The 18,627-nt window shown below is 42.1% G+C and overlaps 1 protein-coding gene across 1 annotated transcript in view; it reads right to left on the reverse strand.

Moving 5' to 3' along the window:
• The window catches only part of MTHFD1 (methylenetetrahydrofolate dehydrogenase, cyclohydrolase and formyltetrahydrofolate synthetase 1), a 40,171-nt gene that overhangs the window by 8,915 nt on the left and 12,629 nt on the right, over positions 1-18,627 (reverse strand). The window contains exons 8-22 of the mRNA XM_036384630.2: positions 17,407-17,518; positions 13,515-13,642; positions 12,773-12,870; positions 12,069-12,242; positions 11,427-11,563; positions 11,094-11,140; positions 8,713-8,820; positions 8,532-8,606; positions 6,673-6,775; positions 5,434-5,510; positions 4,324-4,464; positions 1,705-1,773; positions 1,053-1,164; positions 722-861; positions 257-298 (exon numbers count right to left, since the gene is read on the reverse strand). Coding sequence (XP_036240523.1) covers positions 257-298; positions 722-861; positions 1,053-1,164; positions 1,705-1,773; positions 4,324-4,464; positions 5,434-5,510; positions 6,673-6,775; positions 8,532-8,606; positions 8,713-8,820; positions 11,094-11,140; positions 11,427-11,563; positions 12,069-12,242; positions 12,773-12,870; positions 13,515-13,642; positions 17,407-17,518 — 1,563 coding nt within the window. The remainder of the gene's footprint in view (positions 1-256; positions 299-721; positions 862-1,052; positions 1,165-1,704; positions 1,774-4,323; positions 4,465-5,433; positions 5,511-6,672; positions 6,776-8,531; positions 8,607-8,712; positions 8,821-11,093; positions 11,141-11,426; positions 11,564-12,068; positions 12,243-12,772; positions 12,871-13,514; positions 13,643-17,406; positions 17,519-18,627) is intronic.

The raw sequence follows: 18,627 nt of genomic DNA on the forward strand, positions 1-18,627 counted from the left end.
AGCATACAGACAACTGCATGAGTTAAGGAGAAATAAAGGCTCTGAACACTGGCTAGGTCAAGGACGATAAATGTTTGAAAGAGCAGAGCCAAAGTAACATCATTTAAAAAAAAAAGGAACATTACAGCTTGCATGAAGAAGCCTTTCTGTGGCAGCTAAATAAGTGACACACTAGTAATCCAGGCATGCACTGCATGACACCATCATGTCATGACCACAGTTAGCTGGTCCACTGTCACAACAGCTTAAAGATTACCTCTTCTGTGTATTCCTTTGGCAAAGGTACCCCAGCAGTGACCTGTGGAAAAAGGGAAAGAAATGGAGTCCCATAAAACTTTTATCCATGACAGCAATCCCTGCTTGATTCTTATTAAACAGTAGCAAGATACAACATTCTATTCCATGCTGATCCTTTTTATTTCTAAGAAAAAAAAAATAAAAGGAAGGAAAAAAGACTGCATGATAAAATACATGACTCACTCTGGAACTGTTACAAGTGGCCCAGCATGCAGGCACTTCACTAGGGCAATAAAACAAGCAGGTATGAACCTGGAACATACTACAATGAAGCTGTTGACAAACAGGGAAATATCAGTTCCTTTTACAACTCTGAATTTCAAGACAACTTCAAGCTGCTCAAATGCTACAAGGCTGTAAGTGACTGGAACAGAACTACAGGAACAGCCCCTCAGACCCACTGAAAACCTTCCCCAGTACTTACTGCAGGTCCTCCCCCATGCATTTTCAGAGCTCGGACAGTAGCAACCAACACCACCACATGGGGCCGGAGACCAGAATAGCGGCACTTAATGTTGAAGAATTTCTCCATGCCTATGTCTGCACCAAATCCTGCTTCTGTAACTAGAGTAGGAAATAAAAGAAGTTTGTGAAAGATTTCTGGGTGCAGAAATAATATCCTGATTATATAAATCAGTAACTTCTTCCAAGAAAAAAAAAAAAATTAAAAAAGCCCAAAGACAGTCATGATAAAAAAAGACAGATCCCTCCAAAACAAAAAGCAAACAAAAATACCCCACACTCCACACACTTACCAACAAAACCGTCTTTACCCACAAGCTTCAATGCTATTTTGTCTGCCAACACAGAGGAATTCCCATGTGCAATATTGGCAAAAGGTCCAGCATGAACAAACACTGGTGTACCCTAGAACAAGGGGGATGCAGGAGGGAGAGAAAGAGGAAATCAGAAAGTGCAATTTTGCAAATATGCAGCATGTCAGGAGCTAAGTACTGTGGTATTTGAAAGCAAAGAAAAACACTTTTAGAAGACAGATCTTAAAGCCTTCTGATCAGACATTTGTTATCAGCAATAAGGACTACAGGGCAAACAGGATTATAATAATCTCCACAAGTGGAGGTATTAATCCGCTTAGGAAAAGGATGGCTAAACCCAGCAACTCTTTGTCATTCTCCTTCATCCACACCATTTAAATTCCCAAAACACTTCTTGACATTAAAGACAACAGACCAAAGACACAGCAAATTTTAGTGCATTTGCTCAGGGTCATCCCACATGCCAGTGGCAGACCTAGGAGGAACCCAGCCCTCTCCCCTAGCCTGAGCACAAAACCACAGTAAACCCCCAACTCTGAGCTGAGCAGAGCCACACTGACTGTGATGAATTAACTAAATCAGTTGCTCTAAGTGCCTTCTCAGAGCCAAGAACCAAATAACCTGTGCTCACCTCTAGTGTCTGCATGAGGTTTGGTTTAACAGTATCTTTCATCAAGACAGCCAGAGCTCCAGTTACTCCCTAAAAGAAAAAAGGACAATCAGTTTCCAGATGTACCAAGACCTTGAGATGGTTCCTATGCAGCGTAAAGGCTCCGATTTTGTCCTCGAGGGCTTTTGGTACCAGAAGTTGCTCAACATACAACTAACTCTAGTCAGGGCAAAGCAGAAAAATGACCTTTACAGTCCTGTAGGAGGGAGGAGCTGTGATTTCTGGTGGGAGCAGCCTCTTGGTTGTGACCTTGCTGGACCATCACTTTGTAGCAAAGGCATAAAGAACAATTAATTCATGTTTCAATGCTATGGCAGGGTTAGCAGCTAAGAGCAGCAAGGCAGTAACCTCTCAGTAAGTACAGTTTACTGCAGCCCATGCAGCAGCAGAAAGCAATATTCTTAGGTTTTGTAGGTCCTTTTATCCCAGATTTTTCCTCCTTCTTTTCAGCAACTTTGTCTACATACTGGCCCTTAAAATGTCATAACAACCTGCTACATCCTGCTCAAGTCTCTTGTGCAGTAATAACTTTTAAAGTGAACCTCTGTGCTGATGAGAACAACCAGACTGACATGAAAGCAAACACTGGAGCCCACATTTCCTCCCAGGTGCAGCCATGTACCCTGCTGAATTCTGCTTCCTGAGCAACAAAAGCTTATGATTTCATCCCTATATGCTTTGGGAAGAGAAGATGTGGGTTTGGCCATTTTTGTGACTGACAGTCCAGTGGAAACCAAACCAGCTGTTATCCAGCACTTGAAAAAGTAACTAAAATTGCTGTCATGAGTCCTGAGCCAAATGTTCACAGCAGTTATGAAAACCTTGACCCATAATCTCTTTCTTCCCTTTCAATTTCAACTGAATTGCAGCACTCACAGACATGAAAGACTATTTCTTTCTAAGACATTCACTGCTTTGTTTCATTAGTTTCAATCTTGCCACATGAAAGCCTATTTAACATTTAATGGAAAATCTTTAAACTTCACTCATCTCCACAATAATGAAAACTGCAGAGCAAGATTTCCATGGTGACATTTCAGACCCGTGTCGCTCAGCACACTTCCATACATCTCATCCCTAAAACCTGAAGTCAGTTTTTGATTCCTTCCCAGATTTTTTTTGCATTTCCTGGTAGCACACCCATGACATTGGTTGCATCACAGCAGCAGGACCCAGCCTGGTCTCTGCAATCACATTTCTGCCTGCATGAGGAGAAGGTAACACGGTCCTAACAACATCAGCCACTGGCTGCCATCAAGTGCAAACATAACAGACTGTTGGATGTCTGATACCATCCTCCATTCTGCAATTGGAATAGGCAGAATTAAATATAATTAGATTTTTTTAAAAGTTTAAAAAATTCAGATGAAAGACTTCTATCACCTGGACTCTACAGAAAAGTCAAAGAAACTCCCAAGTCAAGCACCATCTGCCTACAAGGCTGATGGGCAGTAAGAAACACTCCTGTTTTCCAGAAAAAGGGTTTAACTCAGTTACTTAAGTTAAACTGGCAGCATGCTAGGTGTAGGAATTAAAATCTCAAAGCTGCCTACAGAACTTTGGCTCATGCTCTTTCTCATTCCCAACAAATGTCTCACATAGGGATTTACAGATAAATTGTTCCAGCCAGGCAGTTTTCCTGCAAGGCCAGAGTCAGGCCATCAATCTACTGTTTCTTAGCCTTATCCTGGGAGGAAGTAAAACAAATAAACCACACTCCCACATCCCCCCAGCACATAAGGGAACAAAAAACCTGCAGCAAGATAGCAAGAGCTGAGTAAGCCTTAATGCCCTGTCCCACCTAGCTGGAAACACAGGCCAGGAAGAACTGCCTGGGACACAGGGCATTGCCCTGAAACCATGCTGAAGTACCATCTGGGAAAATGCTATTTGACACACTCCACAGACCTGCCAAGAACTAACAATTATTGGAGGGAGAGCTGCAAAGCAGTGCTGCAGCTTGCAACTGCTGCTTAGGGCTGCTTTACACACTGGTAACAGGCATCACCAGCACTATGACATTCAGCATTTCATGAAAGGAAATTAAACATTTGTGTCCCTCATCAAAGGCTGCCTTACAGAGAACACACCCTTTTTGCAAATGCTTTGGCTTTTATAGCATTCACAGACTCCCAGAAGAAGATATTTCATTGTCTCTAATTGAATTTCCAAACGCTTTGCTCCTGCTCAATGTTTTCCTCACTCCAGGGAGCCTAAGAAACAGGATGGCCAGCAGGATGCATTTTGAGTTCTGATTCATAAACATGCTTTTTACGTAGAAGCCACCACGTATTTCCCCTGTAACTCCTATGGTGCCAGCTGCAACTTGACACACAGCACATCCCAACGGACCCTTGTCCCTGCCCAGGTCACACACACACCCTCTCTGGATAAGGTGTGAAGGTGCCTCACTGAAGGAAAATAACTGCATTAACTGCATCATTAACTGCAGGGGCCAGGATTTTATCTTTACTCTTCTATGCGTTAATTTCTTTTTTTTCATACAACTGTCTCTCTGCTTTTTAATCCAAGGACTTTCAGAAATAATAGAGAAAAGCATTTAATGGCATTGACTCTTACAAGGTCATCAGCTGTAACTGGTTGTCCTTTTTTGCTGGAAGCTACCACCATTCTGCCAAATCGCTTTTTCATATCATCCAACCCATCAGCCAGGGCTAGGACTGCCATGATTTCACTGCTCACTGTGATGTCAAACTGAGCCTGCAAGAGATGAATGAAGGACGTGAACTCATTAAGATTCCCTCCCAGCAATTCTTGCCTCTGTTCAATTCTTGAAACAAGGCAAATCATCACCATTGTAATGAAGAAAAGAAAGAAAAAAGTACAGACACAGAATATACAAGAAATCCACAGCATTGCTCTCAGAACACTTCATTTATTTTGGCCATTCAAACTGGATTTTTTTCCTGCAAAATTAAACAAAACCTACTCATTCTGTTGCTATTACGTGTCTCTCCTGGCACGAACATTAGTGATTCATGTAAGAACACGTAACGCTAACAAATTATATTTTTCAAGACTGAGCTCACTAACTCATCTGATCATTGTTAAACAATACAGTAAAAGACAAAAAGCCCACCAGCAGAAAAACCAGATTCTATAGGAAATGTAGGGCAAAATTCATCTGACATAATGCAGACATTTCCACCTTAGAGAAGCAAAGCACCCTAAGGACATTTCAAGTCAAAAGAAAGAGGCTTTTCTGAGCACAATTCATTTGAACTATAAATTTGACAGTTACTTAAGGGATAAGGGGAGTCACAGCCCAATTTCCTCTTTCACTCTATTGATTATACAATAAATCGAGACAAGCTCAGATTCTGTGTCTAGTTTTGGCTGGATAAACCCCACCCAAAACATCTGCAGTGGTGAAGATGAACCACTGTCATGACCAGCTTTACAAAGGGCACTCCTGTACCACTGTTATGCCACACACATCCCAGTTTGGGAAGCCAATATTCAGGAGACAACAGGGAAGGAGGGACGAGACAATTGAAACTAAACACAGCCCTGGTAGCAAATTTCACTGCTCAGTTGAGAAGACTTTCTGCTTTCTATTTAACAAGATAATGGTCAAAGATGAAAATAACTGGAGCTACAGCTAAACTTCCTCCAGGAACACCTTTTTCAAAGTACTTTTTAAGACATGTGAGAAAAGGGAACAATTACCGTCCGTGAGAAGCCTTTCTCTGTTGCAGACTGTCCAATAGTGATTTTCCTAAGGAATCTGTCATTTGTATCCAGTACTGCAAGGAATGCAGAGAGGTGAGATGCCACACTGCCAAGTCATAAATTCACATCTTTGCCCTGTGACAAACACCCAGCCAGGTCACCAATGAAGAGAAGATGGCAGTTTGAGAAACCATCCTCTCCTGAAGAATGGCAAGTGCTTCTCAGCATGATTCTTACACAAAACTGCAATGAAATTAAGATACCCAGAGATACACCAGAGCCTGCACTACATTCAGAGGGAGTCTGCATCCCTTTGTGTGCATTAACGACCAGACCAAAGCTTCTCTGAAAAGCAGAACTGATAATATTATTCCAATTGATTTTTCACCATCATTAACCAATATGAATCCAGGAAACTACTGCAGTCAAAAAGAAATAAAATTAACACTTTATAAGTTAAGTGATAAAATGGTCAGATACTATCATTTACAGAGAATTGTTTTATATAGCTCCATTAAGTCAAATTACCTTGGAAACACAAACTATGAAACACTGGCTTAAATTTGCTGTTTCCTTCTATATGCTTGAAATATTCCAAGTGTTTTATGAAGTATTTCCCATGAGGCAGACTACTTTAGTCTCATTACAGGTTATGAAGCAAATTCTGGAGAATACATTTCATACTGTATTTCAAAAGAAAGAAGAAAAAGCAATACACTTGGAGCCTAACTCAGGATAAAAGTCATCTTTTACAATTCTTTTGATAGTGAAGTATTACATCTGCCAGACCAGAGAATGATTCTACCTTCAACTACCCTTAAAAACCTTTAAAAAAAAAAATCTTGTCTTCATTTGCTGTCAGTCCCCAACAGAGCAAGTGGGCAGATTAGAAAAGAGTTTAATTCCAGAGCAGAACCCTCTCCTTACTCACAGAGCAGAAAGGTAAAAAGGCTGTTGGCTACAGTTGCCAAATTCAACTCTCTCAGTGACTGACAAATCCAGAAACACAAACTGTCACCTATTAGCAGACTCAATGTTTGTGAATTCAGAGCAGACTCAAGCCCCTGTGTTAGACCCTTCAGAAATGGGATCCCAGCTGCAGGCAACTATCCCACCAAACTTAAGGAGGGAGGAACCAGCTCTGCCCTCTTTCCCATTTTCCCAGGAAACACAGTTTCAGCTGCAACTACAAATGTCTCTTTTGACATATTTTCTTTTATTTAATGTCTCTAGTACCTCTTTGCCATGTTATGGTGCCTGGGTCAATGTCCAGTCTCACAAATGCATTTACTTCTTCCTTTGTCAGAGCCATAGGATCCGTTTTGTTAATGCCCAGTTTCTATGGGAAGAAAAGACAAATTAGAGGTGTATAGTAAAAATATCCACAGGAATGAACCTTTTACTGCAGCATTGAGGATTTGGCATCAGCATTTGCACATTCAGAAATAAGGAGGAGCTGCCTTTTTGTGAGCCTTTCTTCCAGACCCCACAACAACATAAGATGATCCATATCAGCATATACTGGACAGAGCTTGCTGCTGCCCAGCTTGGAAAGGACAAGGCACACAAAGGAGCTCATTAGGGCAGGGTGTCACCAAGCTTTGTGCAAGGCACCTACAGAAGGAGTAAGAGACAGCTCTGCACTTCCTTCCACGCCTTGTCCTCATCATTAGCCTCACATGCTTACATCCATTTCTCCTTAGTTTGCCTGGGGTCACTGCACACAGCCACACGGATTAAAGCCACTGTTTTCAGCATGCTGGTTAAAGCAGCACAAAGGAGGAATTAAACAATTCAGTCACAAGGCTGTCAGCATCCCAGAAAGCTGATCTTGAACACACTGAGAGGATGGGCACTTTGCCAAGTTGCTTAATTGAGAGAAGAATTATCTCAAGAAGCCTGATAGAAGCACAAGCTTAGGCATGAGGGAAACGATACAGTTGATTTATGAACAAGCAAGGTTTTTTAATTAACCAGACAGTTAAGTCGTATTTTTCTTCTGAAGAACAGCAGGGAAGAAGAAAGTCTGTTCTTTTCCTCTTCAAGCATATCATTTAGAAAAGGAAATAAACAACAACAATGACAGAGATACCATCTTTCTGGAGTATTAGCATTCTGTTCACATCTTGACATTTAATAATCAGAAGAGTGGTTAGGGTAGAGTTCCTCAGCAGTCCATCAGGAACACCAAGCAGTATGACATCATTTCTTGCTCAGCAATGGAAGCAAACCACACATTCTCTAATGGTTTAAGACATTATAGCCAATTAATATGTCAGGGTTTTACCTTCCCAAGTAGTCCTGACTTCCAAATGGGCAACTGATCCAGCCTGAACACTCTAGAAAACAGGCTTGTACCTTGAATGAGCTCAGCAGGGCTCAGTGTGTCCTCCCTCCTAGCTGCAAGGTTCAAAAGCCCAGTGCAAAACTATTCATCTGCTAATCCTAATTTCTGCAGAAGCCAATGTGAAATTGCACATGCCCTTAAGTTTTGAGGATCAGAGGAGCTGTGGGCTGCTCAGGGACTGCCATTCAATGACAGGGCTACTTATCTAACCAGGAATTTTATTTTTTTTTTTCAGAGGAGAAATTTGCCAGGTAGGTAACAGGTATTTTTTTCATTTTTCTTTGTTTTCTGACTATGGGTAAAACAAAGAGAATTCTGTATGTTCTCTTTTTGCTGAATTTTATGAATTGTTTTTTTTTTTGTGCTGCTATTGACACAGCTGTCACATGGGAACCACTAATCTCTAGCTGTACTGTGTGTTAGGTAGAGACTGACTCTGGTCCTTTCTTAAACTGTATTAAGGACACCGAACTGACACCACTAACAAAGGACACTAAGCTCTATTTCTTCCCATTGTGTTAATCATGGAGTATTTGACAGAGTTATAGCAGTGATTCCTCCCCTTCCTACATCTGTTTTCTGTGCTGTATGAAGGGTTACCACACTTCTGCACACTTTGTGCAAAAAAACAAATGCCAGAAGAATGACCTAAGGGACAACACAGGGGTTTCTGTAACATAGCTCTGCCTACCTAAAGAATAAGTAAATGGAACAGAACCAGAAACCAAGGAGAAAGCAGCGAGCTCACCTGTAGCCTTCGGATCTGAATGTCTGAGAACTTCCTGACACCATTGACAGATGGCACCAAACGGTTGTAGAGAGCCTTGCAAAATAAAACAAGCATTGAATCAGCACTGATTAACAAGCACATCCAAAACAGCCTGGCCAAAGTGGGCTGGGGTCAGACACATGGTAAGGAAGGACTGTACCTGGTCAGACTGAGTCAGCTCGTGGAACATGCGTGCATCAATAGCGGCAGCGACCAGGTTGTTGGCTGCAGTGATGGCATGGATGTCACCAGTGAGGTGAAGGTTAAACTAGAGGACATGGAACATATCAGTTACCTCATCCTGCTGCAATTTTCATTTATTCCAACTCACCGTAGACAGATGGAAAGAGGAGTATTAATAGTAATGTTAAAGTGGGTGAGGGTGGAGGGGGAGAGATTGCTCAGTGCAGTATGTGGAAGAGAGGAAAGAATTTCTTTAAAACATAAAAATGCCTCCCCCACACTCATGTCATTTTACAAACTTCTAAAACAAAGCTCCCAAATAAAAGGTTGTTTGTTTTTTTCTTTTCCCCTCCACCAGAACACCTCTCACAGGGTCCTTGGCACTTAAAAGACCCCACTCAGAACACACTGTGTTCTGCATTGCTCCTCCTTCACCCTCCTACTGACCCCCTCATTTGCACAGCAGGTTTCACACATACATTAGCTGAAGTGGCTGCTGCTCCCACAGGGGAGTCTGAGCTAAACTGGAACGAGCAACCTTGTGCAGCACTAGCAGTGGAGCTCTGTGGTTGCACAGAGCTCTGCTTAAGGTAACCACCCAAACATAGAATCACAGGCAGAGCTTGTAGACCACGTACTACACAGTGACACTGCTAGTAGTTTTCTTAGTTCTATCTCATTAAAACATAGTTTGAGTGGGTTTGCCTACATGAGTTATCTGGCTGCACTGTAGCTGTGAAGCTGGTGAAGGATTTAGATTGGCTATGAGGGAAAATTTCTTCATGGAAAGGGTTGTCAAGCACGAGAACAGGCTGCCCAGGAAAGTGGTGGGGTCACCATTCCTGGAGGTACTTCAGAAATATGCAGTGGCACTTGAGGACATGATTTAGTGGTGGGCTTGGCAGTGCTGGAGGAATGGTTGGACTTGCTTAAAGGTCTTTTCCAACCTAAATGATCCAAAGGTTATGGCAGGTGAAGAAAGGTGTGGGTAAAACAATCCTCTTAATCTCTAGCCAAACAGCAAAGGCAGAAGATGAAAAGGGGATATTAGAAAAGGTGATATGACAGAATACCTTACAACACCATTTTACTGAAGTCTTGTTACCGTGGTCTCAAAACTCACAAAGCTAAAACAGAATGCAGCTAGTCACACACCAATTATAAATTCTAATTAGTAAATGATAATTGTTGTCTCATTCTGCATACGTGCAACAAGAAGCAACTATTATTACCTTTGTTCTGCAGTATGAACTCAAAAGTTTTTCACTTGCTATTTTTTTTCATAGGATGAAAACTGCATACAGAATTATTAAATGATGTATCAAGGTCATTATTTTAACTAGTGACTCCAGATACTTTTAATTTTACCAAACATGCATTGACTAAAACATCTCCACAAAACTCTATGTATTTGTATCACGTGGGTCATACTTAAGAAAAGTCATTCCAGCCAGTTTGGTTCCTAGAGTGTGGCTGTTTCCCACGGCAGCACACAGTCGGGTATTTTGGCTTGTCTTACTAACACTCCCAAAGAGGAGGAGGTTATTTTTCCTGTCACATTTATTCTTCACACATGCTCTTGGCACGTGACTAAATCAATATTCTGCCTCCTGAACATCTTTATCTTTTATGGACTTGCTGCATCAATTAGAACAAACAGCCCTTTTGATTGTTTTTACTTTTCTTCCTGAAATTGTCCTGTGTCAATCTACAATGCATGAGACAAAGGCAGAATTCTACAGGCAATTACTCTGAGAGCTGAGAGAGGCACGAGAGCACATGCTACACGTGCTTCTTAATTCCCTGCCTCCAAACACAGAATTTTACTTGTTGCCAAGTCACACCAGAAATATGCTCCAGTGCCAGCCCCCCACAGGCTGAGGTCTTGGCATTGCTGATTCCCAAATTCCTTTTTCCCTGTTCACGTTAGTAATCTAAAACACAAGTACTCCAAAATAGCTCACGGAAAGAGTCGGTGGTCACCAAAGCTGACAGAACTATGCAATATTCTTCCAAAATTCATTAAGCCATTATCATCTTCATTTCAGCACTGGAAAACGAGGCACAGGATGTACTTTGCTCCAGGGTACACAGCAATTCAAGGCAGAGAAGGGGAGGGAAGAGAGGAACTGGGAATTCCTAGCTCTATCAAGTTCCCTGACCATGAAGGCACACTTTTGAAACAACATAGGGATGGTTGTTTGCTAAAAAAACCCAGGCTTTACTGAAATCAAGCACCCAGTTCTATCAAGTGCTACACTAGGTCATAAACTCATACATTTGCTAAGTTATCTGACTGCAGTATCTCTTCAGGGTCTGTGAGCTGTGAGAGCAATGAGGCTTTGTATAAAGAATTACCTCTTCCATTGGGACAACTTGACAATAGCCACCACCTGCAGCTCCACCTGCAGAGAGACAACAGTCAGACCACACCAATCCAGGTGTCTCCAGCCCAGTGCTATTTCATCTGTTTGCTTAATGGCTCCAAGAGAGCAGCTACCACTGAGCAGCTGAGTTTAAGTCCCAACACAGTACCTTGAAGACAAAACTGAAGAACTTACCCAAAGCTATTTTTTTCTTAAAATAAATGCACTTGTAACTAGAAATAATGTAAAACTACACTGCAGAATAGTATTTCTGAATGCCATCTTTGTCCATTTAGGCCAGCTGCAAGCAACAGAACAATCATACCTTTTATGCCAAAAGTTGGCCCCTGAGAAGGCTGCCGAACACAGGCAAAGACATTCTGGTGAAGGTGTGCTCCTAAGGCTTGGACAAGGCCAACAGTGGTGGTGCTCTTCCCCTCTCCCAGGGGAGTGGGAGTTATTCTGCAGCAACAAAGCAGAAAAGACACAATTACACCCTTGCAGTGGGTGAGAATCAAATCCCAGGGATAAAACAGTCACCCAGTGATTGCAGTTAATGAGAATTCAAATTCTGAACTGGCTTATACTTCAGCTAATCTTCATCAATTCAAAACTGGAATGAATTGGCAAATCATCACATAACTGCTGACAACTTTGCTCTGAAACAATTTCTTAGTTCCTACTGAAGGCAGACTACTGGACCAGGGGAAGTTTGGCTAGGAACCAGTCTACCCTTCATAACCCTGACCTGTAGACCAAAACAATTCATCTGCTGGAGAGAAATGTTAAGCTACGTCCCCGCTGTTTGCCACATCCATCTACTTGCCCAACTACTACATTTTCACAGTGTGATTTACTAAAACCCAGAGCACCCCATACAGTCACCCCACCAAAAGACAATTCAACAACAAGCCACGCTAATAAAATTTCATCTTGTAAGTGATGTGTCAGTTCAGGAGGCACCTACCCAGTAACAACGACATATTTGCCATCTGGCTGGTTCTGCAGACGTTTCAGCACTGAGAGCTGAACCTTGGCTTTAGTTTGGCCATAGAGCTCCACCTCATCAGGAAAAAGGCCAACTTCTTTTGCAACTTGTTCAATGGGCTTGGGCATGTAGGACTTGGAGATTTCAATATCACTTAAAGAAAAAGAGCAAGATGAGTTTGTAAGTCAAAGACTCCCACAAGTTCCCTGCTTCTGGAGGGAATAAACCACAAACACTTAATCTATGTTTTAGAAGTCAATCTTTAAACCCCCCTAATTAAACTAATCAGATACATTACAACAGACACATTCTCAGAGTTGCCTTCCTAAAAATAAAAGCCAAACCCAAAACAAACAACCCCTTTCCTCAACCTCCCCACTTTCCTGAATGCCTTTTGTAGGCAATGTGTTATGATCCCATATGGTATTTTGCATATTTTCAGCTGCTCCTTGGGGATTTGAGCAACTCCTATTTGAAGATACTACTGTCTTGGCATGCCAGACTGAAAATTTTCCAAAATACAAGTTTTTCACTATTTCCTGAATCAGCAATCATCTAGCTGGCCTGAAGTCTGTGAAAGTCCAAGAAGACTTTAAGACACTTCAAGAGATATCACAGCACCACTGCAGCTTAGCTCTGCTTCCTCAGGAAGACCTTAGAGTGCCTTAATTTGACAGCATTACCTTGGAACAGGCGTCTTTAGGGTAAGCTGGTTGTATTGGATGGTCCATTTTCCAGGCTGGAACTTCTCCAGAAAACGCTGTGCACTCTCCACAGTGCTCTAAAACAAACAAGTGAATGCATTAAAGGAACCATCATTGCACAAACTGCACTGGTTAACAAAGAGACCAGAAAGGTTTGCCCCTCCTATCTGTCTCAGTTTGGGTTTAAACCAAAGTGCTTTTATTAAAGCATTTGCTAATAATCCAAAATGAGATTCTGCTTGTTGTTTTCTTAAAAAGAAAAAAATCGCACCATATCTATCTCTCTACTGATCTTCCAGTGTGCTGGATTTTTTGGGGTGCTCTGTGCCAGGAGGGTTTCTTAAGCAAAGCATGGAAACAGAGGGAGCTGGTTTATACTGTTACTCTCCTTTTTATCCAATCACCCTAAGGATGATTTCAGAATTACAGCCAGAGCATTATAAGACAGGCCCATTTCTTATGGTTTTGAGTGACCATGCTCAAAAACCCCTAAAAAACCTCCCAAAACTGACCAACCAGAAACCTCTGTTCTAACATTTCCTTGAAGTCCATCTTCTTTTTCAGTTAACTGTATCCACATTATCTGGACTAGAAACTGGAAATCCTAACTAGATTTTTCAAGAGCAAGAAGGGAGCACAGCAGCTTTGGCAGTGTGCTGATGGCCAGCAGCAACACCCCCCAAAGCAAACACAGAGGAGACGACCACAGTCTGCTCAGTACCTGCATTAACATGGCCACAGTCATGGGCCCAACACCACCAGGAACTGGGGTGATGAAGGAAGCCTTTTCCTTTGCTGAATTGTATGCCACATCTCCCACAACTCTTTTTCCACTGGCCTTTGTGCTGTCTGGGGATTTAAGAAGAAAAGTAAGTTACACATCACATTTCAGCACAACAGAGGAGACAGCACTGACTGAAGCTGAAGTCTTTAATTCTGCTGGAGCAAACAAAATAGAAGCTGAGTACCCAGAAAGCTGCAAAGAAAGATAAAACAGCTAAGACAACATCACAAGATGAAGCTGTTATCATCATACTTCACTTGCAGAGTGTCAACAGCTCATGCAACACATCCTCCCATTAAGCACCATTTATCCTCAGCCAGACAGATCTCCCTTTCCTGGAGGATGCAAGTCTTTTCTCAGTGGCTCATTGCCCACAGGGCAGTTTGAATGAGACATAAACCAACAGTCATGAAGAGGTGAGAGATGAAACATGGCTGACTTGTTCCAAAACCCCCAGGTTTACATTTGCTCTGTTCCATTTTGGAGGGCATCTGGGCCTTTCTACGGAATAAAATCACCTGGTTTTACAGAAACTGAAGGCAGAAAGTGCTGAGCTTTTCAGTTATCACTGCAAGTTTAATGATGGACCAGTAAATACTGCAGTTCACAGAGATCAGACTTGTCAAAACAAACTTCACAGGTGCCTTAAGAAAGCTTCAGTAGGATAATCTTTCTCTCAGGCAATGTATTTTGCTATATCCTGCTGCACTCTATGACCTGACAGCTCAGAAGCAGACATAGTCCTTTTTTCCAGTGGTGACCTTTAAACTCACCCAATAAAGAGAGGAAGAGACAAAATGAATTAGTAAACTAGCACAGTCACCTAAGGAAGCCACTGATTACAGCACATAAAACTAGGAAATTGAAGCTGCTCCTGGAATAGCAGATTCTCACTTCAGATAAAGGACTCTAGGGAGCTTCTAACCAGTGTGAAAATCTGAAAATAGATTCTAATGTTGTTGTATTGATATGTTATATTGCATACAATAAGTGTGTATTTGAACAGAACACAATCACTAACTTTCATATACATCTGGTGAGGGGGAGGAGTGGAGCAGAAACCAAACTCCCCAACAGCAGATTATGCTAAAACCAAGGAGAGAACAAAAGCCAACATTATTTTTTAGCTGCATTGTTACTGACAATTAGCAGCTTGGATGCTTTGCTGTGTGTTTTAAGCAACACTACTTCTCCCTAAAGCTCAAAGCCTGAACATCATCACAGCTGGTAACCAGTGTTTCTGCAGCCTGCTGTCACAGTTTGCTGCCTGAACTGCAGACCAGCCTGGCCTTCCCCCCTAGAGACCAATTTAATTAAGGCTGCAAACAGTAAATAATGTAATTTTATTTTCTTCCAAGGATGCCAAGCAGGCTCATCAGCCATCCTGGCCAGGAAGGCTCTCAGCCCAAGAACAAGGCAAACAAGCTGGCACTCCAAACTGCCTCATCTGTTCCACAGACAGAGATGAGCACAGGCCAAACAACCCCTCAGTCCCTGCTTCTGCATCTGCACCTCACTCCAGGCACTGCTGAGCACAGTCTAGGAGCTATTCAATTACCTGAAAATATTCTTTTGAGAGAAAGCTCACACACAATACTTGCCATCTCTCCCCATAATTTCACCTTTTCAATATTCATCATCCCACTCTTAAAAAATACAAACTAATTGCAGGGAGTATCAGTGACACTATAACCATGTTGCAAAAAAGCTGCTCTCATATTCCACTCTCATGGCTTCTTGTTAGCAAGTGTTGCAAAATCCCATAGCAGGCAACTTTGAGGAGAGTTACTTCCTCCCTCAGGACTCAGAGAGGGACATTCCAGGGACTGCCATTTCTGGGAATATCCTCTACCTGCACTGCTTTCCCTTTCTGTAGCAAAGCATATTCTACAGGCCTGGAACAAGGCATCCAGATATTTGCTGGATCAGCAGTGGGAAGAGACAAATACAACCCAGTTTGGAAAGTAAGAGGCACTTGCCTGCTCTAGTAGAGGTTTCAGGAGATTGATTGTTCCTCTCTGCCTACCTGAAGGCAATCCTGTTAACTGCAGCACACCAAACCAGATGTGGCTGAAGTGTCTCTTCCAGCCTCCAAACCAGCACCCTCCATTCAAAAGCACAACAGCTGCATTTGGATGGTGCTACATGGCTGTAACTTGTCCTAACTCCAGCTTGGCAAGACAGCATGAGGATACGTCCTGATATATCAAACAGTTTGGGATCTGCATGCATGGGGTACCCTGACTAGCAAACCAAAGGCATATGCAGAGATTGCCATGTCCTCCAGCTGCACCTGGGAGGCTCCCAGCTGGGTGCACTTACACCTGTGGTAAGATCCATGTGCTCTCACCACACCACATTCAAAGCACCATCACAGCCAGCAGCAATATTCTATCTGCACAGTGACTTAGCTGGAGAAGGCCACAGCTGGGCTGTTGTTCTTTCTGTAGCGCTGCAATTCCCACAATTCTGCTACTAATTTCCCAAAAGATTCATCTGAAAACCTTTTCACAACCTAACAGAGGGGAAAAAAGTCAGGAAAACTCAGCAGCTTCAGAAAACCACAGGGAAAAAAAAACCAAACCAGAGCCTATAATACCCATCATTTAAAAATGTGACAGTTTCCATGATACTCTATCAAGTCTCAATTATCAAATCTCAATGCCATTAAGTGTACTCCACGTGACACTGACTGGGCTGGGTGCACAAGAAGCTCAAGGCAGGCTAATTGCAAAGGAACAGGGATGTGTCCTCAGAGATGCAGTTCAAATAAAGCCTGAGAAAAGGTCATATCATCATATATCAGAAGCACAATGGGGGTTTTACTTGCAACATGTCAGCTGGGGAGACTCCAGCCCATTCTGTTTCATGCACATCAGCAGTGACCTTGTGGGTTTTGGCAAATGGCCTAAGTTTGGGTTGTTTGGAACAAAACCATCAAGCAACAAACAGAACAGCAGATGACTTTTTAGTTTTAATTAGATACAGGACTAATGTTTTTAAAAGCAGCCTAATGTCAACTTTGAGTAACAAGACCACTGAACAGAAATTTCTTTACATTCTGTTAAATAATGGCAACAAAATGACTGATTAATTATGAAAACTACCTTTTAAAAGCCTTGTGGGTGTAGCACAGTAAGAGTGACTAATTTTCCATATCATTCAATATCTGTAATTTGGATTTAAAATGAGATGAAAACAGAAATTGCCAGACTGTCGGTAGCATCTTTATAAGGAAGGTGCAGCTAAGTGAAACCCTACCCTAAAATCCATTATGTTAAAGCACTTTATTCTCTGCCCGAGCCATTGTCACCAATACTCTTGCACAATCTGCTTTGTTTCAAGACAACAGCCATTCAAGCCTAAGAAGTTAATGCTGTGATTCAACAAATCCACAGCTACTTTAAGAGACTGCTTGTCATTTCTGTACTTCAAAGGGAACTGCTTCAACAGATCCAAGCACGAAGTAATGACAGCAAAGCCCTGAGCTCCAGAGTGACAACAGTGACAAGACTTCACCATGTAGCTGGAGCAAATTAAATGGATATTCTGTTGCAATATTTCCAAGGCCTCCTCTTTCCTCTATTAATCATCAGCCTCGTTGAAGGCTGAATCAAAACTGCCACTGATCTGCTTTAGGAGAGTGCTTCAGACCAGTGGTCTCTTTACTCTGGCATTGTCAGAGGTTGTCATCACTACTTAAGACAGACTTACAGGAGAAAGAAGTCCATGTGGACCAGAGACACCAAGGAAACAGTAATCACGAGCTTAGCAACTGCATTTATACACAAACAAACACATCCCCACTTGTTATACATTGCCCACGCACCTGGCACATGGTTAATTCCACAATCTATTACGATTGCACCAGGCTTGATCCATTCACCTTTTACCATTTCAGCTCTCCCAGCTGCAACCACCAGGATGTCAGCTTTGCCAACCTATAAAGAAATTAAAAAACAACAAACAATCGTGTATCACACTGGCAGGGGAGAAAATGCAGAGCTGCTTCTGCAGCAAGTTAAATCAGCTTGAGCTGCAGTGAAACTGTGCTCACCCATTGCCATTGGAGGCATGGAAGGGCGCTCTCAGCATTTAAAGGTTGCTGCCAGTTCCTTGGCAAGGACAGATTCCTGCAGCTAGAAATAATGGCCTATTTTCACACTCCTACCCTGAACTATTGCTAGTCAACACTTCACAACCTCCTCTGAACTCCTCCATGATTCCCAAGTGGATCATACAGGCTACATTTAGATAAAATTAAAGCCTTCTGAATATTCTTCTCTTCCTTCAAATATCCCTGCACATTCAGTGCTAGAAATATACCCAGCACTCATCAGACAGCAAGAACTCATCTTGTTCAGCCAAGAACAACCCCTGCACAGAACTAAGCAGCACTTCACTGGTGACAGCACTGTCTTGTGCTTTTCATGTCCAGGACTGCATAACACACAACTCCAGCGGAAGCTGACTGTATTTCAGCACTAATATTCACTCAGGGACTATTCAGTAAATTTGACAGATCCAGTCATGAAGCTGGTGTTAAAGACTCCAACTAAAGCTCGTTGTCAGTTCCTGCACTGCTTCATTCACATTTGCTGAGAAAGCTGCTATCCCTTGATTTATTTTCCTTTAATCTTCAAGGGAGATAAACTATTTTTAAGATATCATTAAGTATGAGCACTTCAATTTTTAATCAACCTAATGATGGTCTTACTGAACAGCAACTTAACGGCGTGAAGCATTGCAGTGTTTCTGATCTACTTTGTGAGTTATATTCAAACACTCCTACTCCCTTTTTCAGCTTTAATACTTGCCTACAGAGCCTGGCAGTGCTGATGGCTCTACGAAATCCAAGTAGGTGGCAGCACAGCAAAACACTATTTCTGTCACTCTCACTGCTGAAGTGGAAAATGGTACCGACTCCCTGTCATAGAAAATCGACTGAAAAAAATAAACCAACTGAGAAATCATTTGGCCTAACGTTTCTCAGCCATTAGAGCAGAAGACCACCTGGTCTTTTTGGTAAAAAAACTAATCAAAACAACAA

This window comes from Molothrus ater, chromosome 6 (assembly GCF_012460135.2).
Source record: "Molothrus ater isolate BHLD 08-10-18 breed brown headed cowbird chromosome 6, BPBGC_Mater_1.1, whole genome shotgun sequence".
NCBI classification, from domain to species: domain Eukaryota; kingdom Metazoa; phylum Chordata; class Aves; order Passeriformes; family Icteridae; genus Molothrus; species Molothrus ater.